General features: G+C 38.7%; 1 protein-coding gene across 4 annotated transcripts; it reads left to right on the top strand.

Moving 5' to 3' along the window:
• The first annotated feature begins 76 nt into the window (after nt 1–76).
• On the top strand, nt 77–19,217 carry wapla (WAPL cohesin release factor a). 4 transcript variants are annotated; one of them, XM_031746726.2, is made up of 20 exons: nt 77–197; nt 997–1,410; nt 1,596–2,304; nt 3,410–3,708; nt 3,901–4,034; nt 5,187–5,282; nt 6,567–6,728; nt 7,268–7,404; nt 8,757–8,868; nt 9,600–9,830; nt 10,375–10,486; nt 10,610–10,707; nt 11,933–12,009; nt 12,479–12,654; nt 12,976–13,091; nt 13,211–13,426; nt 14,138–14,339; nt 15,969–16,057; nt 16,157–16,252; nt 17,226–19,217. In XM_031746726.2, exons 2-20 carry the CDS (start codon nt 1,023–1,025, stop codon nt 17,289–17,291), a joined length of 3,516 nt encoding a protein of 1,171 aa, XP_031602586.1. In that variant the 5' UTR covers nt 77–197; nt 997–1,022; the 3' UTR covers nt 17,292–19,217. The 4 variants fall into 4 exon arrangements, with proteins under 4 accessions (XP_031602586.1, XP_031602587.1, XP_031602585.1 ...); XM_031746727.2 differs by having other exon boundaries at nt 81–381; nt 3,904–4,034; XM_031746725.2 differs by having other exon boundaries at nt 82–381.
• Nucleotides 19,218–19,562: the final 345 nt, after the last annotated feature.

Genomic DNA, 19,562 nt, shown 5'->3' with positions numbered 1-19,562 from the left:
TGCTCACAAAGTCTCAATGCACGGGAAACCTTTCCTGTTGCTGGTTGGTCGGTTGCCTTTGACCAGCCCTCTACATGAGGGTCTTGCCAAGCATCGAGGAGGGAGGGGATATTTTAATGGCCGTCCGTAGCACTACAAAATGCAAAAAGTCCGGATTATCTACCATATATAGACTGTTACAGGCACCGGTGCGTTAAGTACGTATTCCTTTGTTGATAAGCATCGCCGCGTGGACATATTCGGAATAGAGATGTCTTTGTAATGGTGTTTGTACTCTGCTGAGCGGACTTTACCCGCTTGATTTGTGTGCGAGTGGGAAATCAGGCCTAGCCGGCTGGCTAAAAAACAAGCGAACGGTTAGCCTTTCGCTGGAGTTAAAAGGTAACAGTGCATTATTACTCATTTGTAATTACGGACGATTTCTGCACCATAGTATTTCCATTCAGACCTTTACGTCAAAAGACTAAAACGTGTTTCAAACGCAAGGTTTCCGACATTTGAGGCAGCCAGGTGAGAAATGTAAACAGACTTACGTTAGCATAGTTAGCCATGTTAAGCTAATGGCTAGTGGCTAACTTTATAGTAGTTAACTTTACAAGCAGGGGCTAACTGAGCTAGAGTTAACACAGCACTTAGCTGTCCTGTCAGTATGTGCCGATATGTAAAGAGTTTCTAATTGTATTAAAGTTGCTCTAAATCGTTCAAGCTTTCTGTCGTGTTGCTCACATTTACCGATGATGGTTTGGAAAGCTGTACCGCTTGAGCTAGCCATGCTAACTTTGTGTGCTACCAGCCAACAGCTGAAACATAACTTAGCTGGATTAATATAAATAACATTCCCCAAACCACTCATGAAGGTTACAGCCTGCTTTTGTTTTATATATATTTTTTTAAAATCTCCTAAATCATTCGTATTAATTTAGGTGCGCAGGTTATAATGTACTTGATGTGCTATTGGTATAGTAAATGTATTATTGTCTCTGCTGCTGTTCACAGGGAATATGTAACATAGAGAAGCCAACATGACATCCAGATTCGGCAAAACGTACAACCGCAAAGGTGGGGAGGCTAACTCGAAATTTGAGGAGGTCTTTTCCAATAAAAAGCCCACTCTGACCACCAAATGGGGGGAGACCACCTACAAGGCTCAGCTCGGGGCCAAACGGCCTTTGTTAAAACCTGATGTTTCTGAGGTCCCCAAAAGGCCCAGGCTTGAGGACAGTGATAGTGAGGAAGACCCATTTGGCTTTGACAGTGATGAAGAGTCCAAGACTGTAACCTCCCACAATGTGTCGCAGGCAAAAGTTGCTGAAGGGGAGGTGAAGAAGACCACCACAGTGCAAAGCACTGGGACAGCCGCTGTTGTGACTTATGCACAGGCCTCTGCATGTTCAACAGCCACATTCACAAGTAAGTTTTCAGTTTTTCCATGCATTTTTTAACTCCTTATCCAAATTTATTCTAACCTGCTTATTTAAGTTTTACAGTGATTTCTAACTATTATAGAAGCATAGTAGTTCCTGTTTTTTTTTTTTTTTTTTTTTTTTTTTTTTTTTTTTTAACAAACCTGCATTTATCTTCTCTTTTGTTCAAAGGCAAACAAAAAACAGAGGAGAAAGTAGGTAAAAATAACCAGCCGTGGTACAAAAGTGCATCAGAGAGCAGCCAGAAACCTGCATGGGGGACCTCTTTGTCAAGCACAGTCCTCTCTGATGATCAGAACTTCTCCCAGAGGTCCACCTCCTCCTCTCCTAATATAGACACATCTGTTAAACTGTCCACTGATGTGCCAGGTGGTAGCAGGGACTTCCAATCCTCATCTTCTTGTGATGGCTTGCTGTCAGATGAAATGAAAGGTGCAGAGGTGGAGCCTTCAGCGGAGGCCCCACCAGAGCCAGTGGACAACATTCCCCCTTCCCCATTTACCCTGAGGGCCTCAAATTGCAAAAAATACCAGCGGCCAGGCCGGCCTGACAAATCATCATCTGAACTTGCAGAAAGTAACAGCAACAAGTCCACTGATGCTGCGAGTGCCCAAGATAAGCCCAACAGTGCCCTTTCTGCTGGTGCAAGTAGTACTGCTGCCAGTGCTAAAACAGCAGCCAAGCCTGCGGGAAGGGGTGGTGGGAGGGTACGGGACTACACGGTTCTCCACCCTTCCTGCCTGTCAGTGTGCAATGTCACCATCCAGGACTCAATGGAGCGGAGCATTGACGAACTGGTCAGCCTCGCTCCCCCAGCTGACCTTGGGGAAGCAGGGCAGATGAAGAAGAAATCAGATGCACCACCACCCAAACCTACTAGGTAAGACTGGTAGTTCTGTGTCTTAAAGGCCACATTGCAGAGAGAATTCTCAAAAATGCTATATTCTGAATCTTATTTAAAGAATTGTAGCCTATCTAGCATTGCTAATTATAGGGATGGGTGACTTGAGTACATTGTCTTGTGTCATTGAAGAGTTAGTTTTCGTAGTAAACATTTTCAGGTTAAATATTTATTACCGTGTATACACAATATCATAAGGCAGCCATCATGTGGTAGGTTAGTAATTTAAATATAATAATACATACTACCTTATATCTTACTTCATCGTGTGCTCATACACACTTTGCTTGATCTCTCACTAGTACTGGGTCTTATAAAAATGTCATTCATTCATATTCTGAGGAACAAAGTGTAGACGCTACTGAAGTTCAGCTTTAATAAAGATTTCACTGGCACTTAGATTATGCTTTCATGTATCGTATTGTTATACAGTATTGGCCAGACTTTTGTTCTGAAAGAATGTGCTTTACCTTGATGTGTCCCTGGCTTTAAAATTCAAAGTTTCGGGTCATACTTTGAAGTTTTATATGTTCTTGCGCTTTCATTTCATTGCTTTTGAGAGGCAGGTCAGATTGAATCACCAGTGGCAAGAGAGGCAGCAGGGAGTGAAGCTTTAGTTTGTTAGATTAATGTTAAATCCCCCTCTAACAAGTCAAAATGGCAGATGGTGGCAAAAATGTGTGCTCTGTTCCGCCAGAATAGTATGTCTGTGTCTGTGTCATTGTGTGTGATCTCATCGCATGTCAGCCATTTATATGGAATTAACTTGATAAGAATTATTTTTAAACTAAGCTATTGACATCAACTATTTGGAGAAACGTGTATTAGTGTTTGTGCTATATTGTAGAGTCTACAGTTTGTTTTACATATCTCTAAACAGTAACTTGTTTTGACAAAAAAAACATTCTATTCACTCAGCTAAGTAATTTTAGGCACCCACTTTGAAATCGTATTTTCTTTTCTTTGTTTCTACAAAAGAGTTTTTTCTTTGTCCTGCTTCAGTTTCCATCTCCTTTGAAAAATCCCATAAGGCACAATACTTCAAAACAAAATAATCTAAAAAAATTATTCTTCTTGGTTGTAGGTTCAGACCCACACAGACAAAGACCAAGAAGACCAAGACCGAGACCAAGCTAGAGTTCTTTGGCTTTGAGGACAAAGAGGACCAGGAGGGGGAGGAGGGTTCAGAAGCTGGCAAGAGTAGCTACAAGATCAAGTACTTTGGCTTTGATGACCTGAGTGAGAGTGACAGTGATGATGAGAGCTCCCAAGCCAAAGAAAAGAAGGCCAAGAAGGCAGCCGCAGCCTTAGCTGCTTTGAGCTCCAGCGTGGACAGCCCTCATACCAGTGACTCTCAAGATAGTCATGCTAGCAGTAATACAGGTAAAAGCAGTCCTTAAAAACAGATCTGGTGTTGGTGTAATTAGCATTTTATTGCATGATCCAATGTAACGACATAAACTTCAAACACCTCTTTAAATTAGAAGTGCTTGGATGACCCACTTTGGTTAATATTCCACCCATTTACAAACAAAACTTTGTTTTTTTTAATCATCAACAATCTGGTGTATCCAGCAGATGCCTTTGACTTTTCCGATGACTCAAGTCCTGGTGGCACCGAGGGCCAGAAAGCACGCTCAGGGAAGCCAAGTGACAAATCCAAGGACATTGGCAGTGGACTGAAAAAGATTTTCAGTGGACCCAAAAAGGTATTTGAGCATGTTTTAAAATTGGCCGTGTGTTTCTTGGCTTGCTTTCATCCAAATGTTTTCTTTGTCCTGTGCCATCCAGTGTCTTTGAATATTTGCCCATGAGACTTTTTTTTTTTTTTAATTGCATAGACGATGGATAGGCACAAACCTTTTAACTACAGTCTGATCAATCTAAGTGTCTCAGTACAAGTCATCTAGCCCTTTTGATGACCTTACTCCTGACCAGGGTTTAAAGCAGGTCTGACACGTCTTGGCTTATTGATGTTTAAATGACATTTACATAACAGAATGCCCAGCTTGTCTGAAAATAGCCTGAGATAACGAGAGTGAGGAGAGCATCAGAGAAAAATAGAGCAAGTGGGCGGGTAAGAGGCTCAACTGAAAACTAAATTTATATGGTTGTCATTTTATGTAATGCAATTCTGTGATTCAGCAGTGATGCAGGTTAGAACTACAGTCGGAGACTTAAGGCATTGAACTGTGATGCCCAGGGAATAACTTTTGACAGCAGTCTCATTTGAATCCCATAAATGTGCGTTCAGTAGCACGCACCCATAGTGGGTTTCCACTTTGAAGGGGATTTGGATATTACCTCTTCATCAGGCACATATTTTTCTCATAACTCTGCTGTGATTTGTAATGCTGTGCTGTTTTGTGTAATGCCCACATTTGCTCTCTTTATCTAGATCATGTTTTGAAGTGGCTTTGGGTTATTTGTAGTCTGTCTTACTAATTCTGTGTATTTATTCTTTCTACATCCTCAGCAAAACTTCCTACATTGTCTTTGTACGATATAATTGAGTTTCACAATCTGTCATTTTCAGGAAATGTTTTGTGCTGCTTGGGGACTGTTGTGTTCTACACTGAGGCTGCTGTTGTCTTAGTTTATCAACATGAATTCAGCATGCAGTGTTTATGGGTTCAGTTCTGCTAATTTACAGCTGGAACTTGGTATTCTTTAGAGAATTAAATATTGGCATATAGGTTGTTGTTGTAATTTTTTTAATTTATTTTTTTTAAACTGTCGTCACTGAAATGCGCCAATCTGAAAGCACCATCAGTATTTTCTTATGCTAGCAGTTAGTGATCACTAAATATGTGTATCCGTTTAGTTAACTGACTAATTTTTAAGTTCTTGCTGTGTTTCAGTCTCCTGCTAAAGCTGTGTACAATGCTCGCCACTGGAACCAGCCCGAACCTGAAGAAATGCCTGTGCCTCCACTCTCACGATCACTGACTGTTCCGGTAAGATACTGTATTTTGCCTGTAGACTGTTGGTAAAAGATGGACAGAATGTGGCATCATCTATTAGCTTCTTAAACCTGCATTTTGAAGCCATAATATTTATGTTTTAGCTGCTGGTATGTTGACTTTGTTGATGTAGAGACCATATTTAGGCCAGTTGGTGGGGTGCTAAATCATCAGCTGATCCTAGCAATGCACAAACACAGGTATCTGCTTATTAACAGAATTATAATACTTAAATTTCAGTCACTGAAATTGAATCACAAACTTCTCGGACGGCCTGTGCCACCTGGCAAACCATATTACTTATCAGATAAGTACATTAAAATGCTTCAAAAGTTCAATCTAGTCCAGTCGAGTACTGGAGGTAAAGTATTGCACAAAATCCACTGTAGCTAATGTTAACACGCCTTTCAGTTAGAGTGATTACATGTCTAGTTTTAAGCTATAATAAAATGTCAATGTGAGCTATAAAAAATCTGATGTTATGGGGGAGGAAGTTGGCTATGTAGACTAAATCTGTTCTTTGTACCAGGTGTTCTTTTCATGGCTGAAACTAGGCATTTTAAAATACCACAAGTCAATCACACATTGATTAATTTTGGAGCCAAACTCAAATTGCTATAAGAGAAGCCACAGGTTTTTTTTTGCCTTGTCTTAATTTTTCAGCAAGGTTACTGCTTGGTTTGGCCTTTATTGTGTTTTCAGTGTAGTCATTGTGAGCCAGCTTGTCAGGAACTGGAATAAAAATGTACATCTGTCATTGTGAGTAAAGAGTGTATTTGTATGTTTAAAGTTCTCATTAGGAATGTATACATTCATTTTGCACAGAGAAGGTAAACACTATTACTGGGTTATTATGTAAAGCAAATGCTATTAACTAGTGCCATTTATTTGTGTTTGTTTTCTTAATGTCCACATATTAGGATACTGCTTACTGGTCTCTTAGTAGTCAACAATTTCTGTATTAATTGCTCTAATTAGTCTTGCTGTTCATGTGAAATTACTTTTCCAGGCAAGTGAAGTTTGCTTGTATGTTTTGTATTGAATTACCCCAATGGAAATGATGTTTGTTTAGAGACTAGCTAATCAGAGTCTGGCAACTGGGATTTAAAAGTTATTGTTAACTTTGCACTACCTCGTCTGACATCTGTTAACAGCACTTATTAAAGACTTGTGTGGTTAACAGACTGTTCAGCTGTGGTAAATCTTGTGGACATGTCATTAAACAGATTTTGTTGCTTTGGTATGAGCCCCGTTTCTCAGCTTCTTTTTTGTCCTTAGGCTATTTTATCGAGCAGCAGCAAGGACAGCAACTCCCATAAAGATGACGGCTTGTTCAAAGCTCCTCCACCGCCACCCAAAGTCATTAAGTCAGAGACCATCCCCACACGACTCAACCAGGATATTGTCACAGCACTCAAATGCAGAAAAGAAGACAAGGAGGTGAGTCCAGGTTACACAGATTTGCTGAGTAACAGCAGTTGTTAGATAAATCTTTCTGATCAGTTTTTACTTCACATTTTGTTTGCTTGCCAGTATGAATTACCCTTTTTTTTTCTTCCTCTTTAAACACTCAGCCAGTGAAGGGATGGCATTCATTTGATGTGTGCCAGTGCTACTCCCATACAGCTTGTGTCATTTACAGATGGGCCTTCTGGCCCCAGATCAGGCTGTTAGCCACAGATCCCCTGAGGTTAAATGGCTTCAGCTACACTAAGCTGTCACCACACACTGATTCTGTTATAAACCCAGGTCCTCCATCCTGTGTCGTGCTGAGCCCACTCACAGTGTGACTGCTGATATAGATATACATACAGTGTCAACTGCTGATCATACTGACCCGAAGCTTTTGCTGGCTGTGAAACCAATAGAGGAATTTAGTAATGTGAGCAATTTGCTGTGTGTGTGTGAGCAATTTGAGGGTCTGGACAGATGCAGCGCTTCTCAATTAGCTACAATTAACCCCATTTCCCTTCTACCAGCTGTATACCGTGGTGCAGCATGTGAAACACTTCAACGATGTGGTGGAGTTTGGAGAGAATCAAGAGTTCACAGATGACTTTGAGTACCTGGAGACGGGGCTCAAGAGTAGTCAGCCGCTCAACACAAGATGCCTTAGGTAAGTTTAATAACCAGCTGGGAATTCTTTTCTTGTTGTGTTGTAGAGGAACATTTATATGTGACTTGCTAAATGTTACTTAGTTTACAAAGTTCAGTGAATGGTACAAGCATATGCCAGTTAATATTTCATAAAAGTACCTAAAACCAAAATTCATAAAGTAAGTTATTATTCTTGCAACAAAGTAGTAGGAGGTAGAAAACGCAGAGTTAATACTTTGAAAACAAGCACAGATGATCAATTTTAATTGAATTGCACTCCAGCCCAGAGACTTCATGTGTAGCTAAAGTTCTCAATCATTTCTGCTCTCTTTGCATTTGCTCGCCTCCCTTCCACCGTTGTGCCTCATCCTGTTAATCACATTTTACTTCCAATTGTGATTTTTCACTTACAGCATTTATGAATTAAAAAAAAAAAAAAAACTAAAAAATATCCAAGGTTAAACTAATATTGTTCTGCATTCATTTTCACAGCACTGCTCTCTCATTGAAACCATGAAAAAATAGTTATTGATCATGTGTCACTGATTAACCAAATGTGATAACAAAATCACATTTCTTATCCAATGTTTTCATAGGATTTAAGTGATTTTATTCATAATTCAAACTAGAAATGCAGTACCGGTAGTTATTGTGTGGCCATACAGCACACCCAATCCTATATTTACATTATGTCTGGGCTAATATATGTAAAACATTAGCCCTTCTGAAGGTGTCTCACACCTGGGACACTAACAGATTTTCACTGTATGTTTACAAAGTCGTACTTCAAATTGGTCAAGTAATGACTGAAGAGCTTCAAATAACTGTCATAATGAGTTGAAATGATGATCATAGATGATGATGATGCTGATAATAAAATTATAATTAAATATAATAATAAACTAAATTAGTTTTACATTGTATTTTTTTAGTCCTATAGTCTTTTTGGTATTTATTTGTTTTTACTTATTGCTACCTATTGAATAAATTGGACATTTTTTATTTGTGATATATGAACTTGCAGAATTAGAAAGGTGATTAAGTCAACACTGACATTTCCTTACACATAAAAGAATCATTCCCAGTTTCTTTCTCACACTGAGAAAAACAGCTTAATAATTTAATGCTTGCATTGGATCCATACTGTGCATCAGCAGAAAGCCAAAGTCAGGCTGTTGTTGTTTTATACCATTAGAACGCTGGATTGATGCATAGCATTGGTAACATTGAGGCCTTAGTCTTCAAATCTTTCGCTATATTTCTTTTGTTTGCCATTTGTGACATTTTAATTTAAAAGTAGGCTGGTTTCATTGTCATAAATCTATCTTTAACATTCCCTCTATTCTCCACTTTCCTCCCTCATTTCTCTAGTATAATCAGCCTGGCTACACGGTGTGCCATGCCCAGTTTCAGGATGCACCTGAGGGCAAGAGGAAAAGTCGCACAGGTCTTCAAAATGCTCAGCGATGCTCCACAACACCCGGTCAGTGAAAGTTTTGTTTTTAATTAATTATTTTTTTGTCACCTCCTGCTAGAATCTCTTTCTATCATCTCCCTTGAAGTTTTGACAGATGGTAATACAACTTTTGAATAACTGGTGCTTTCACAATTTATTTTGTGACATGAACCATTACTTTTCCATCTAAGATGAAGTGTCGAATCACGAGCCCTGTTTCTTAGGTATTAAATTATCCAAATGCAAGAAGAGTGCAGGGAGACCTCAGTAGTTATTCAAATGACATCCCAGGGTTAGACGTATAAATAGGTTTGTGATTTTATTTTTCACTCAACAAGTGGGTTTTCTGTTTTTAATATAGTGTCTTAAAACACGTTAGTCTTTCCTTTAAATAAGCCAAGATGTTGTGGTGGGTATTATGTTTTTATGATATGGCAGTATTTTTGACCGGATGGACCTTTTTTTGATGTCAGTTTGTTTTAATCTTTATTTTATTTTATTTTTTTGAGTATTTTCTGTTTTTCTCTTGGTGCTGTTTTTAACATATTCTTTGTGTTCTGGTTGTAATCCTTGACTGAATAGCACTGTGAATCAACTCCTGTTGTTTTTTATATATATCTAAATATAAATTTTGTAATTTTGAGAACTGTGTAGTGAAAGTGACACACAATAAGATTTTTCTTACTGATCCAGAGCTTTCTCCATATGATCTACACTGCCTGCACCCCTTTGTAAAACCTGATCTGTCATTTTATCAGAACCTCGCTCTGTGCACGGCTGCACTGATGTACATTTTGAGCCGGGATCGTCTTAACATGGATCTGGACAGGGCATGTCTGGAGCTAATGATCAAGCTGCTGGAACTAGACCAGGACTACTCGGGTCACCAGGATCAGCTCACAGCAAAGGAGGTGGCAAAGGTCAAAGAGAAGATCAGGAAACTGTGTGAGACTGTGCACAACAAGCACCTTGACTTAGAAAACATCACGGTAGGTTGTCCATCAATAAAGAAATCATCATAACAAAAATCTGGTGAATCTTGGATTTAACCAGTAACCACAATCTCTTGTTCATATATTTATTGAATAAGCAACACTACGTACATTTTTAAACTGCTTTAATGGAAAGGTTTTTCATAAAAATATAATATGTCAGTCTGAGCTGTTTGTATACACCCCCTTGTTCGTGCCCTGGTTGATGAAAATAAATGCAACTTTAAAAATGACTGCATGCAAATACACTAATCTTACTGCAGCTCAGCTGTCAGTTTTGACCTGTCACAACTGATCGACAGTATTTCAGTCAGAAAATTTGCTTATTTGATAACATGACAGCGTTAATATTACATATGCTTTACTACCTAGTAATGTTTTCTTGGTGAACTGGTTTATATTTCTTCTTATCAAGCTTAATTAGGGGGAAAATGTGTATTTTAGTGTAGATGACTTTTACAATAGTGGGTTTGTAATACAAGCATACATAAAATTCCAGTGATGTTTTTTTTAAACATGCTTCTGTCCTCTGTCCCTGCAGACAGGGCACCTTGCCATGGAGACACTTCTGTCGTTAACCTCCAAGAGAGCTGGTGATTGGTTCAAAGAGGAGCTCCGGCTACTGGGAGGCCTAGACCATATTGTTGACAAAGGTGGGTGTTGGATACTAATGTGCTCAAACCCATGCTGTACAGTGCATATGTGTATACCTATGCAAAGATTTTGTTTGTAACGGTTTGTAATCGCCACGTGCTGTGTGTGTTGCATTGCCACAGTGAAAGAGTGTGTTGACAACCTGAGCCAAGAGGATGACAAGGAGAACCTTGTAGCATCGTTATGGGGGGCTGAGAGGTGTCTGAGAGTGCTTGAAAGTGTAAGTACAGTTCTGTCAAGTTGGGTTCTCTCTTGCACCAAAGTCACACTAGAGTGAGCCTCAAGGACAACAGTAATTGAGTACTAAGCTGTGAATTGGCTGGTGACTTTTGTTACCCGATTAAATGCCTCTGCTTAACCCTTTAAGACCTACCATAGAACCAAGTCTGCCAGAGCTTATATTATATTTTTACATGCTGTAGTGCCATTTTTGGGAGCATTTCAAGTTGCTATACATCAATACAACCATTATAGCCCAAATTTTAATAATATGTATGCATTAAGTGCATAGTAATTACATAAATTGCCAAAAAGTGCAATAAACTACAAAAAAATTGAAAATCGTTTTTGTTTTTTTTACATATATTTCTAGTTAGAGAAATGTAAGAGGCTTATCCCTCAAAACTGTAAATACAAAAAAGTTGCACAAAATAGTTTCCCACCACAGGAAATTTATTTTGAGTGTCTTCATAGTTTTATTTTTGAAATACACCAATTTTTATATACTACAGAAAAAACGAAAACAAATATTATAGTGCAAATTTGCAAAAAAGCAGCATATACATCAAAATAAACTATTTCCAGCAGTGCAATATGAGTCCTAAGCATCCCAGAAATGACACAGTAAGTCATAAAGTCAAAGATAACTTTTAAAAACACCAGTACAGGCTCATGAGGCCCTGATGGTAAAAAACTACATTTCCGCGAAAATGACGTCACTTCCGGTTTCGGGCAGGTCATGGCGGACATGCGAAAGTTCGGGCTGACGTCTATTCCAACCTAGAAAGTGTTATGAACAGCTGATTGGATCGGCAAAGCGTGTTTCTAGAATATTATGTTTTTGTTGCTGCAAGCGCTTTTTATGCAGTTTTTGCAAAGCTATATGTGGAAGGAAACTGTGACCTAAAACAAGCTGATGGCATGAGATGTAAGTACAACTTCTCCGTTTTCATATGCAAAAAAAATTATTGCGCTAGCTCACGTGGTTGCAGAGCTACCGAGATTCAAAAATAGTTACGCAAAACAGAGCGTGCCCGCTCCGACCGGTTTTAAAGGGATAAAGCACTGAATGTGTCTTTATCAGCTATATCTTAAAATGCCATTCAGCTTTCCGAGCTAAACATAAAAGGTCTCCTTTAATTTTGTGTTTCTTGTCTTGTTTTCAAGGTTCTTGGTGTACTTTTTCCCTCTATTGATTTCATTTCTCTTTCATCTCCTGCCAACAGGTGACAGTGCAGAACCCTGAAAATCAGAGTTACTTGATTGCCTACAAAGACTCTCAGCTTATTGTCTCCTCTGCCAGGTGAGCACCAACTACTGCTTACAGCTATTATTGACTGTCTACAGACATATAGGGACGCACTGGCTATCATGACGACAGGTCCTTTTCACTTTCTCTTTTACTTTTTGTAAACTCATTGTACTCATCAGATTATAGATTTACCTCGGGGCAATTCTAAAGCTTCTCATGCCCATCAAAAACAACATTAGGGCAAGTAAAAATAATCCTAGGATAATAGATTTGGAAAACTACACTGATAACCAGGTCTGTGGTTTCTAAAATTGATAGCAAAAGTTGGATTTTAGTTTTAACCATGGATTCTTCTTAGTTTGTATTCATGAACACAGTATATCGAAGATCTACTGTGCTCAAGCTCCTTGCACTTTCTGCATTTAGGATTATATTTCCACTCTGCACTTTTTGGATTTCTTTATTTCTGTTATTCCACTTTTTACTTTCTGTCAACAATATCTTGTCTTACTTTTATCAGAGCTTTGCGATACTGTGAGGATATGATCCAGCGGTACAGCAGGGCATTAAACAACACCTCTCTGTCTTCATCGGGTGCTGCACTGCCTCACTGCAGCTTCACAAATGTGGGAAAGGCAGTGGAGGACTGTATGAGGGCTGTTATTGGAGTGCTGCTCAACCTTACCCATGACAATGGTATTCTTATTTATAACTGTAAAGAAAAATTTTATTAATTATAATTTCCATGTTCTTTCCTTATACTATTTATGGAAAATTGCAAAAACTCAATTTAGTTTTTTGTTTGGATTGTAGGTCTATAAATATACAAAGCTGAAATGGCTCATTGTGTACTTCCGTACAAAATGAATATATTCGTGTTAATGTGGTCAGCTAGAATTCAGTTGTATCTTGTATGATTATAGTCTGTACCGTGAGCTATAATATTCAGGTGCTTAGCAGGGAATCATGTTGACATGTGTGAGCAGAGGTTAATAACAAGGTTATTTTTGTCTGCAGAGTGGGGAAGCACTAAGACGGGTGAACAGGATCAGCTAATAGTGACTGCTCTAAATTGCGTCCTTCAAGTCCCACGCTACATCCCCCAGGAGCAGCGCTTTGACGTGCGTGTGCTGGTAAGGTTCTCTTCAACAACAGAAAACATCTTCGCAACGGTGCAGTTGCTGACACGATGTTTGGTAAGTTTATGTATGTATGCGAATGTCTCATTTGTGTATTCTGTGGTGTATACCAGGGTCTGGGTCTACTAATTAACCTTGTGGAGTACAGCTCCAGAAACCGCCACTGTCTGGTGGACATGGAGTACAATGTCGACAACACCTGTCTGGAAGACAGCCTCATGCAGCCTGCTGACCCAACGCAATCTGACACATCGGCAGAGTCAGCTGAGACTCAGGCAGACACGGCTGACAAGCCCAAGTCCTGCGGTGCTTTGGCTGCCCTGGTGAAGGTAGGAACTGTGCCAGAACTCATACATCAATATTTTAGCAGTCACTGGATGTGGCTATCTTTTGTCTTTTTGTTTAAAAAAACAAACAAACAAAAAAACCCACAAAAAACAGTTTAATGTAGTTTAAAGAGTTGATTACCTCTTTAGTATTCATAATTTGAGCAGAAACAAAGTGATGGAGTGTTGTGTTGAAATCTTTTTTGTTTTGTTTCAGTCTATGTTATGAACACGTGAACCACTCATTTACCTGGTAAAACATCTTTGTCAGGAGTGTTAAACATCTCTTCACTGCTTTAAATGCACACCTCTATATTTGCTCACAGTATTAAGTAGTAAGCAAGTGTAAGTAAATGCTTGCTTGTTTGTGGATTAAAATTTCCAAATTAGGTTTTTATTTAGGTTTTTCTTTTTTAATCAGTGTCACTTCAGACAGAGTTCTTGCAGATTTTCAAAAAGTCTGGAAACTTTTAAAGAAAAAATTGGCAATTAACCTCAAAATTACTTTTCATGTCAAGTATTACAGGCTAGTTTCACAGTATTTGCCATGCCTATTTGTGTTCTAACTTTGCCAAGATGAAATACCTTTGCTGTCAAGCTAAACTGCCACTCTTTTATTCCCTTTGAATTATGAAAAATTTGCTGTGTTACTTGGCTCCTGTTTTTTGGCTTGTGTTTGGAGTTCACATCTGTTTATTTCCCCTGGAATCCCAGCTCTTCCTTGAGAGGGAGCGTGCTGCCATCCTGGCTGAGGCTAAGACTGACGACCTCATCAGTGAGGCCCCCAAACCGGCACTAGACCAAAGCGGAGAGTGGCAAGAGACATCAGGAGAGATCCAGTGGGTGGCATCCGAAACAAACGACAGCCAACCTGAGAAGAAAGAGGAGGAGGATGAAGAGTTGGACCTAAATAAAGGTAGATATTTTGGGGTTGTGAAAGTGGGGTTTGTGCATTTAAGAGGAGCTGTTTGTAGCTGTGAGTAAAATTCCGATCCAAATAAATGCTGACTCAATTTAAGCGTGAGTTAATAATGTCTGGAATAAGAATGAAGATACCAGTAACTGTAAAGCTTTGAAAAATATCCCTATTAAGAATTCAGTAACTGAATCTCTAATAGGGATATTAAGGGAAACCGCACTTGTCTTAAAACGAATTTAGCCAACATTGCTTAGTTCTGGCTTCTCAAATGACATTCTTGCTGATATTTCACACACCAAATGATGGAGAAAAAAAAGGGATTTATCCATAACAGAAATAATTTCATTTATTTTTCTTTGAGACGGTATTTCCAGTTTTTTTTTTTTTTTTTTTTAATGTTTCCCAAAGTTTCAAAACTTCTAGATCAACATGCAGAAAACGTTTTTTTTTTTTTTTTTTTTTTAACTCGTAAATTCCCGTTGTTTAAAGTACAGTGGGTTAGGAATGATGTAAATACTGCAAAAAAAATTTAATGTTTACAAGAAAGCATTCCAAGAATCTTTATCCGGAGGATAAAGGATAAAGATGGCGGAGGCGGAGGATAAAGATGATAAAATTTCCAACAGCAGTAAGAAGGGGGAGTTTGACTGACTAAATGGCCAGGTCGCATCCCTATTGACATGTGTGGGTGTGCCGAGTGGGGTTTTCCCCACCCGGCACACCCACATCCACCCAATATTTTAAAAATATGTCGTTGATTATTCTCCGTCTCTATCTTTGGTTGAATTTTATCTCGCTGCATCACTTTTTTTTTTTTCCCAATATTTTGTTAAAGAAAAGAAAATTGACAGGGTGTTTTTGTTTTCTTATCTGCAAGACTATTAAAACCACAGATCAAAGTGCTGTCTTCACCTTCCTTGCAGTCAACTAGAAGTTAAGCTTGTTTATAAAAGCCTGAATATAACACATAATTTTCAAATTGCTTGCTCTTAGTTTTTATTTATTTATGCCATTTAAAAAAAACAAAACAATGATTTTTATTGAAAATAACATGGGAACCCTGTAAGTACAGCTGGGGGGGATTGTTACAACACTAAAACAAGTCTCCACCATACTTTCTCTGGTCATTGAGTGATGTTGTGCCACTTTGTCATGCAAGATCATCAGCTCTTGTTGTTTTGCCTTCAATGTTCTTCTCAGAAGGCTTTGATGTAGAGTGCTGCCACGATTTTTGGCAAATTGACTTCTACACTTTAATCTGTTTAGCTTTAGCCTTGATGCTTTTCTCAGCTGCGTCGTTAGTCTCTGCCACAGCGCATGCTTTGCATCATAACAGGCTTTGCTAATGAATAATGAAACCTGTGTCCAGCTATTGTTACAGTTGATTAGTTTTTGCAGCTCCATTGAAGTTTAGGTTGAGAAATACAAACCTTTGTTCTTTAGTATTTGCTAGTCCTTTGAATGTGACCTCCATGAGCACTGTAAAACAGGAATTAATGTTACTGTTGTGAACATCATAGACTCATTGTTTTTAATGCTGTATAGAAGTGTTGTGTGAGCTGATCAGTGAATTACAGCTAAATATATATTGGGAAACCTTGTCTTTCTCCTTTGTGCTTACTACAGCTCTGCAGCACGCAGGCAAGCATATGGAGGACAGCATTGTTGCTTCATACACAGCCCTGCTGCTGGGCTGCCTCTGTCAGGGCAGCCAGGTAAGAACCGGTGCAGATGTATACATTTTTTGTCCAGATCTTTAAAAAGAAAAATATGTGTTGTTGCTCACTTCCTTTTTTTTTTTTTGCCATTCTTAGATTAATGTGACTACTGTGAGAGAAAATCTACCTAAAGGAGATTTCTCCATCATGACAGAAATGCTGAAGAAGTTCTTGAGTTTCATGAACCTCACTGTGAGTGTGACGATCCAGATCACCCCTCTGTTATCAGTGTTACGTGATGATGCATGTTGAGATTGACAAAGTTTAAGATTTTCTACAGTTATGCAAATACATGATGAATATCAGAATTATACGGGCTCAACATATCAGTGTTTTTCTTAAAAAAAAACAAACAAAAAAAAATGCTTATATTTTAGTGACAGTGTAGTGAAAATACTGACACTGAAGGTCCCCCCGCCCTCCTAACGCCTCTGAGTGTTGATGCAATCCTTGGCTTCAGGCAAATTAAACTGAAGATACAAAAAGCCGTTTAATTGGACCCATTGAGCAAAAGCACATTTTTGTGCAGTGAAGTGGCTTGGATGAAATAAACATTCTTGAGGCCCAGTAATTCTGTACAATACCACATTTTCTCTTTTAGTTTCAAATAATTGCAGTTTTTCTATAGCTCAGTTCAGCTCCTTTCAGAACCCCCTAGAAAGTGAGAGAAATGCTTAGCCTTTATTTCTGTTTATTAATGAAAAGACTTAGGAATTCAAAACATTTGAAAGATGAATAAATGAAAGCCTTTCTGATTGTTGCTCATCTTCCAAAAAATAAAAAATAAAAAGCTTATAGTAGCACTTGGCTTTTATGAAATACTACTTATTTATAATACTAAATGTATTCAACAGATTATTAACAATTCAATATTTTTTTGTCCAAGAGGCATAATTGAAATGATATAAATTTACAAAACATAATTTTCAAATAATTCAAGGATTCCTGTGATGCTAGCACCACCACACCACAGATGTGTGTTTTGCAGCAGCTTTGATTGTGACACATCCTGTCAGAGCTGAAGATTGGAACCATCTGTTTCATAAACATCCCCTTTGAACAGAAGCATCCTGTTATCATCAGCGTTTGCATCGAGACCTCACAAGTAAAGTTGTTGGCATCCTCACACACTTGTTTTTATTTTTCCTGTTCTGTCTCCACACAGTGTGCAATGGGCACCACAGGACAGAAGTCCATCTCACGGGTCATCGACTACCTGGAGCACTGTTAACAGACAGCAAACTATCGAGCTCTTACTCCGACTGCACATTAAACGGTTTCCAGGTTACTCTTGTTCTCCACTACCCATTAGAAGCCACAAGGGGCCATTGGAGTCTTAGCAGCATTCTCTTGACTTCACCTGATCAGCAGATGTTGCGATCACTCTAAACTCTGAGGAAAAAAGGCATACACTGACATGTGCGTAAACACACGCACACAGATATACACAAGTTTCACTCCCTGTCTGGAGCACAACCCGAACCAAAGCCCTGCTAGCTGACAGACATGCAGACAACTTCAGTTCCACTCGGCTAACAGCCCATTTAGAGTCAGATCCAGATTCATCCTCAGGTGAGAATCGGGCAGACGCGAGGCTACATCCCCGTAATCCGTGGAATGTTAAACGAAGCAGACGTCTTCACGCATCGTCCCGAGATGTGTGACGGTAGCAGGCCACTGAGGAAGAGTCTCCCATTTGCTGCTGGGTCTTGATTTCTGGCTGCTTAGCTGGAGTGTGAACCACTGAATCAAATTTTATGGATCATTACATTTTCTTCTGTGCGTGTCCACGTCCAAGCCAAGGGTGAAATCATAGATTAGCATGAAATCATTTTCACAGACGTTTGAATGAAGTATCTGTACGTAAAACCTGTATGGAATGATTTTGAATGCTAAATCCCATTGACTTACACGTTTGCAATTGGCTTGAATGTTTAAGGGAAATAGAATTTCTAGCTTATTTTCTAAGCTTTTTATTTTGTGCCCAGTAATTTTTGGGAGCTTGATTTTTGTAGGCTTTGGCTCATTATATTTTTAGATTTTTCTTTTTGCCTTGAGGGCATTTCTCTACCAAAATTATGAGTTACTGTTAAAGAAATCTGGACTGTGTGACATACTGACTTTTAATAGGATGTCCGTTATTTGACTGGTGACAGCACTTGGAAAATTATGAGCTTTTCTGAAAGTTAAAATTCTTCTCAGCCATTGTCTGTTTGCTCACATTTTAGTTTGTTTAGATTATTTAAAGTTCATTTAATTCAGCCTTGTGTAATTAGAGTATGCATTTAAAATCACTGGTATAACGTGATGGATTACTCAAAGTTATGATTGTTTTGCTTCCTTTATGTTTGTAATGAAGTTATTTTTAATGTATTTAATTTAATACGTTCTCCTCTTGTGTAAAATGCAAAGCCTACGTAGTGAGATCCCAGTTGTGTCCAACGATGGCTCATTATAATCCACCCCTTGTGATACAGCTGTGTGGCTGGACACAGCACATCTATGTATGGCTAAATTTTTGCTTAAATTGTAGTTTTTAAACATCAATCACTAAAATATTATGCACATGTTGGTCAACATAAGTGGGATGGGGTTAGGGGAGTCTAATATTTCCCTGTGTCCAGCCACATGCAGCTTCATGTTTTTGCTCATGATATGTTTGCATTGGATAACGTGCATTAAGCTCCCATTTATTTATTCTATATTGGTGTCATTTAACCCTTGATGATGATGTTGATAACGCACTTGATCCTTGGAAAAGCCTCTGTCTTGTACTGCTCACATGTACGATCACTGATTTGAATGACAGCCATACCTGTATAAACGTTAGTTTTATCTGGTTTGTAGGTAGGGCTGCAGTGAACATAACTGCAGCTGCATTTTACTGTTAATTACTTTGGAAGAAAAAAAAAATTCTGGTCTGAATGTAAATACTCCTGTACATACCAGTTAATGGACATTTCAGATGCTTAGACTACTTTTTTCCCCTGAAGCTGATATTTTTATTTTATACAATATTTCTGAGTTGTCTTAAACAAAAATTACAGGAAGAGGAAAAAATGTTTGTACCCCTTTCAAGGACATTGTCTTTGGTTACATGTAAATAGTTGTATCTCAAAAAGGAAAAAAAAAGTTGCTACTTTCAGTACACTCCCTATGTGGTTTCTTCCTTCGATTGTTTTCTTTCATTCTGGGCAAGTTAAAAAATTTTATGTATTCAGAGCTACAGGAGGTGACCACTTTACTAAACACAAGTGGTGTTTAGCTTCCTTTTTGTATTCATGTATGTGTAGCAGCTGCTAAATGCTTAACTTTGTATCCCAGCTTGTGCCTGTGCTGTGTGCGCGTGGATGTGCAAAACCCCCTGGATCTCTCTCATCCCTGACAAACTGGCTGGGATAGAGTAAGAGTCCAAAGCATGGTCACTATACTTAACAGCACTCAGCGGTGACAGTTTGTGAACGCGGCCCCTCAGCTTGACTGACTGCTGCATAATGGAAAC

This window comes from Oreochromis aureus, linkage group 13, assembly GCF_013358895.1.
Source record: "Oreochromis aureus strain Israel breed Guangdong linkage group 13, ZZ_aureus, whole genome shotgun sequence".
Classification (NCBI taxonomy): domain Eukaryota; kingdom Metazoa; phylum Chordata; class Actinopteri; order Cichliformes; family Cichlidae; genus Oreochromis; species Oreochromis aureus.
Note: the sequence above shows the minus strand (reverse complement) of the source record. Positions and strands in the feature narration are given on the sequence as shown.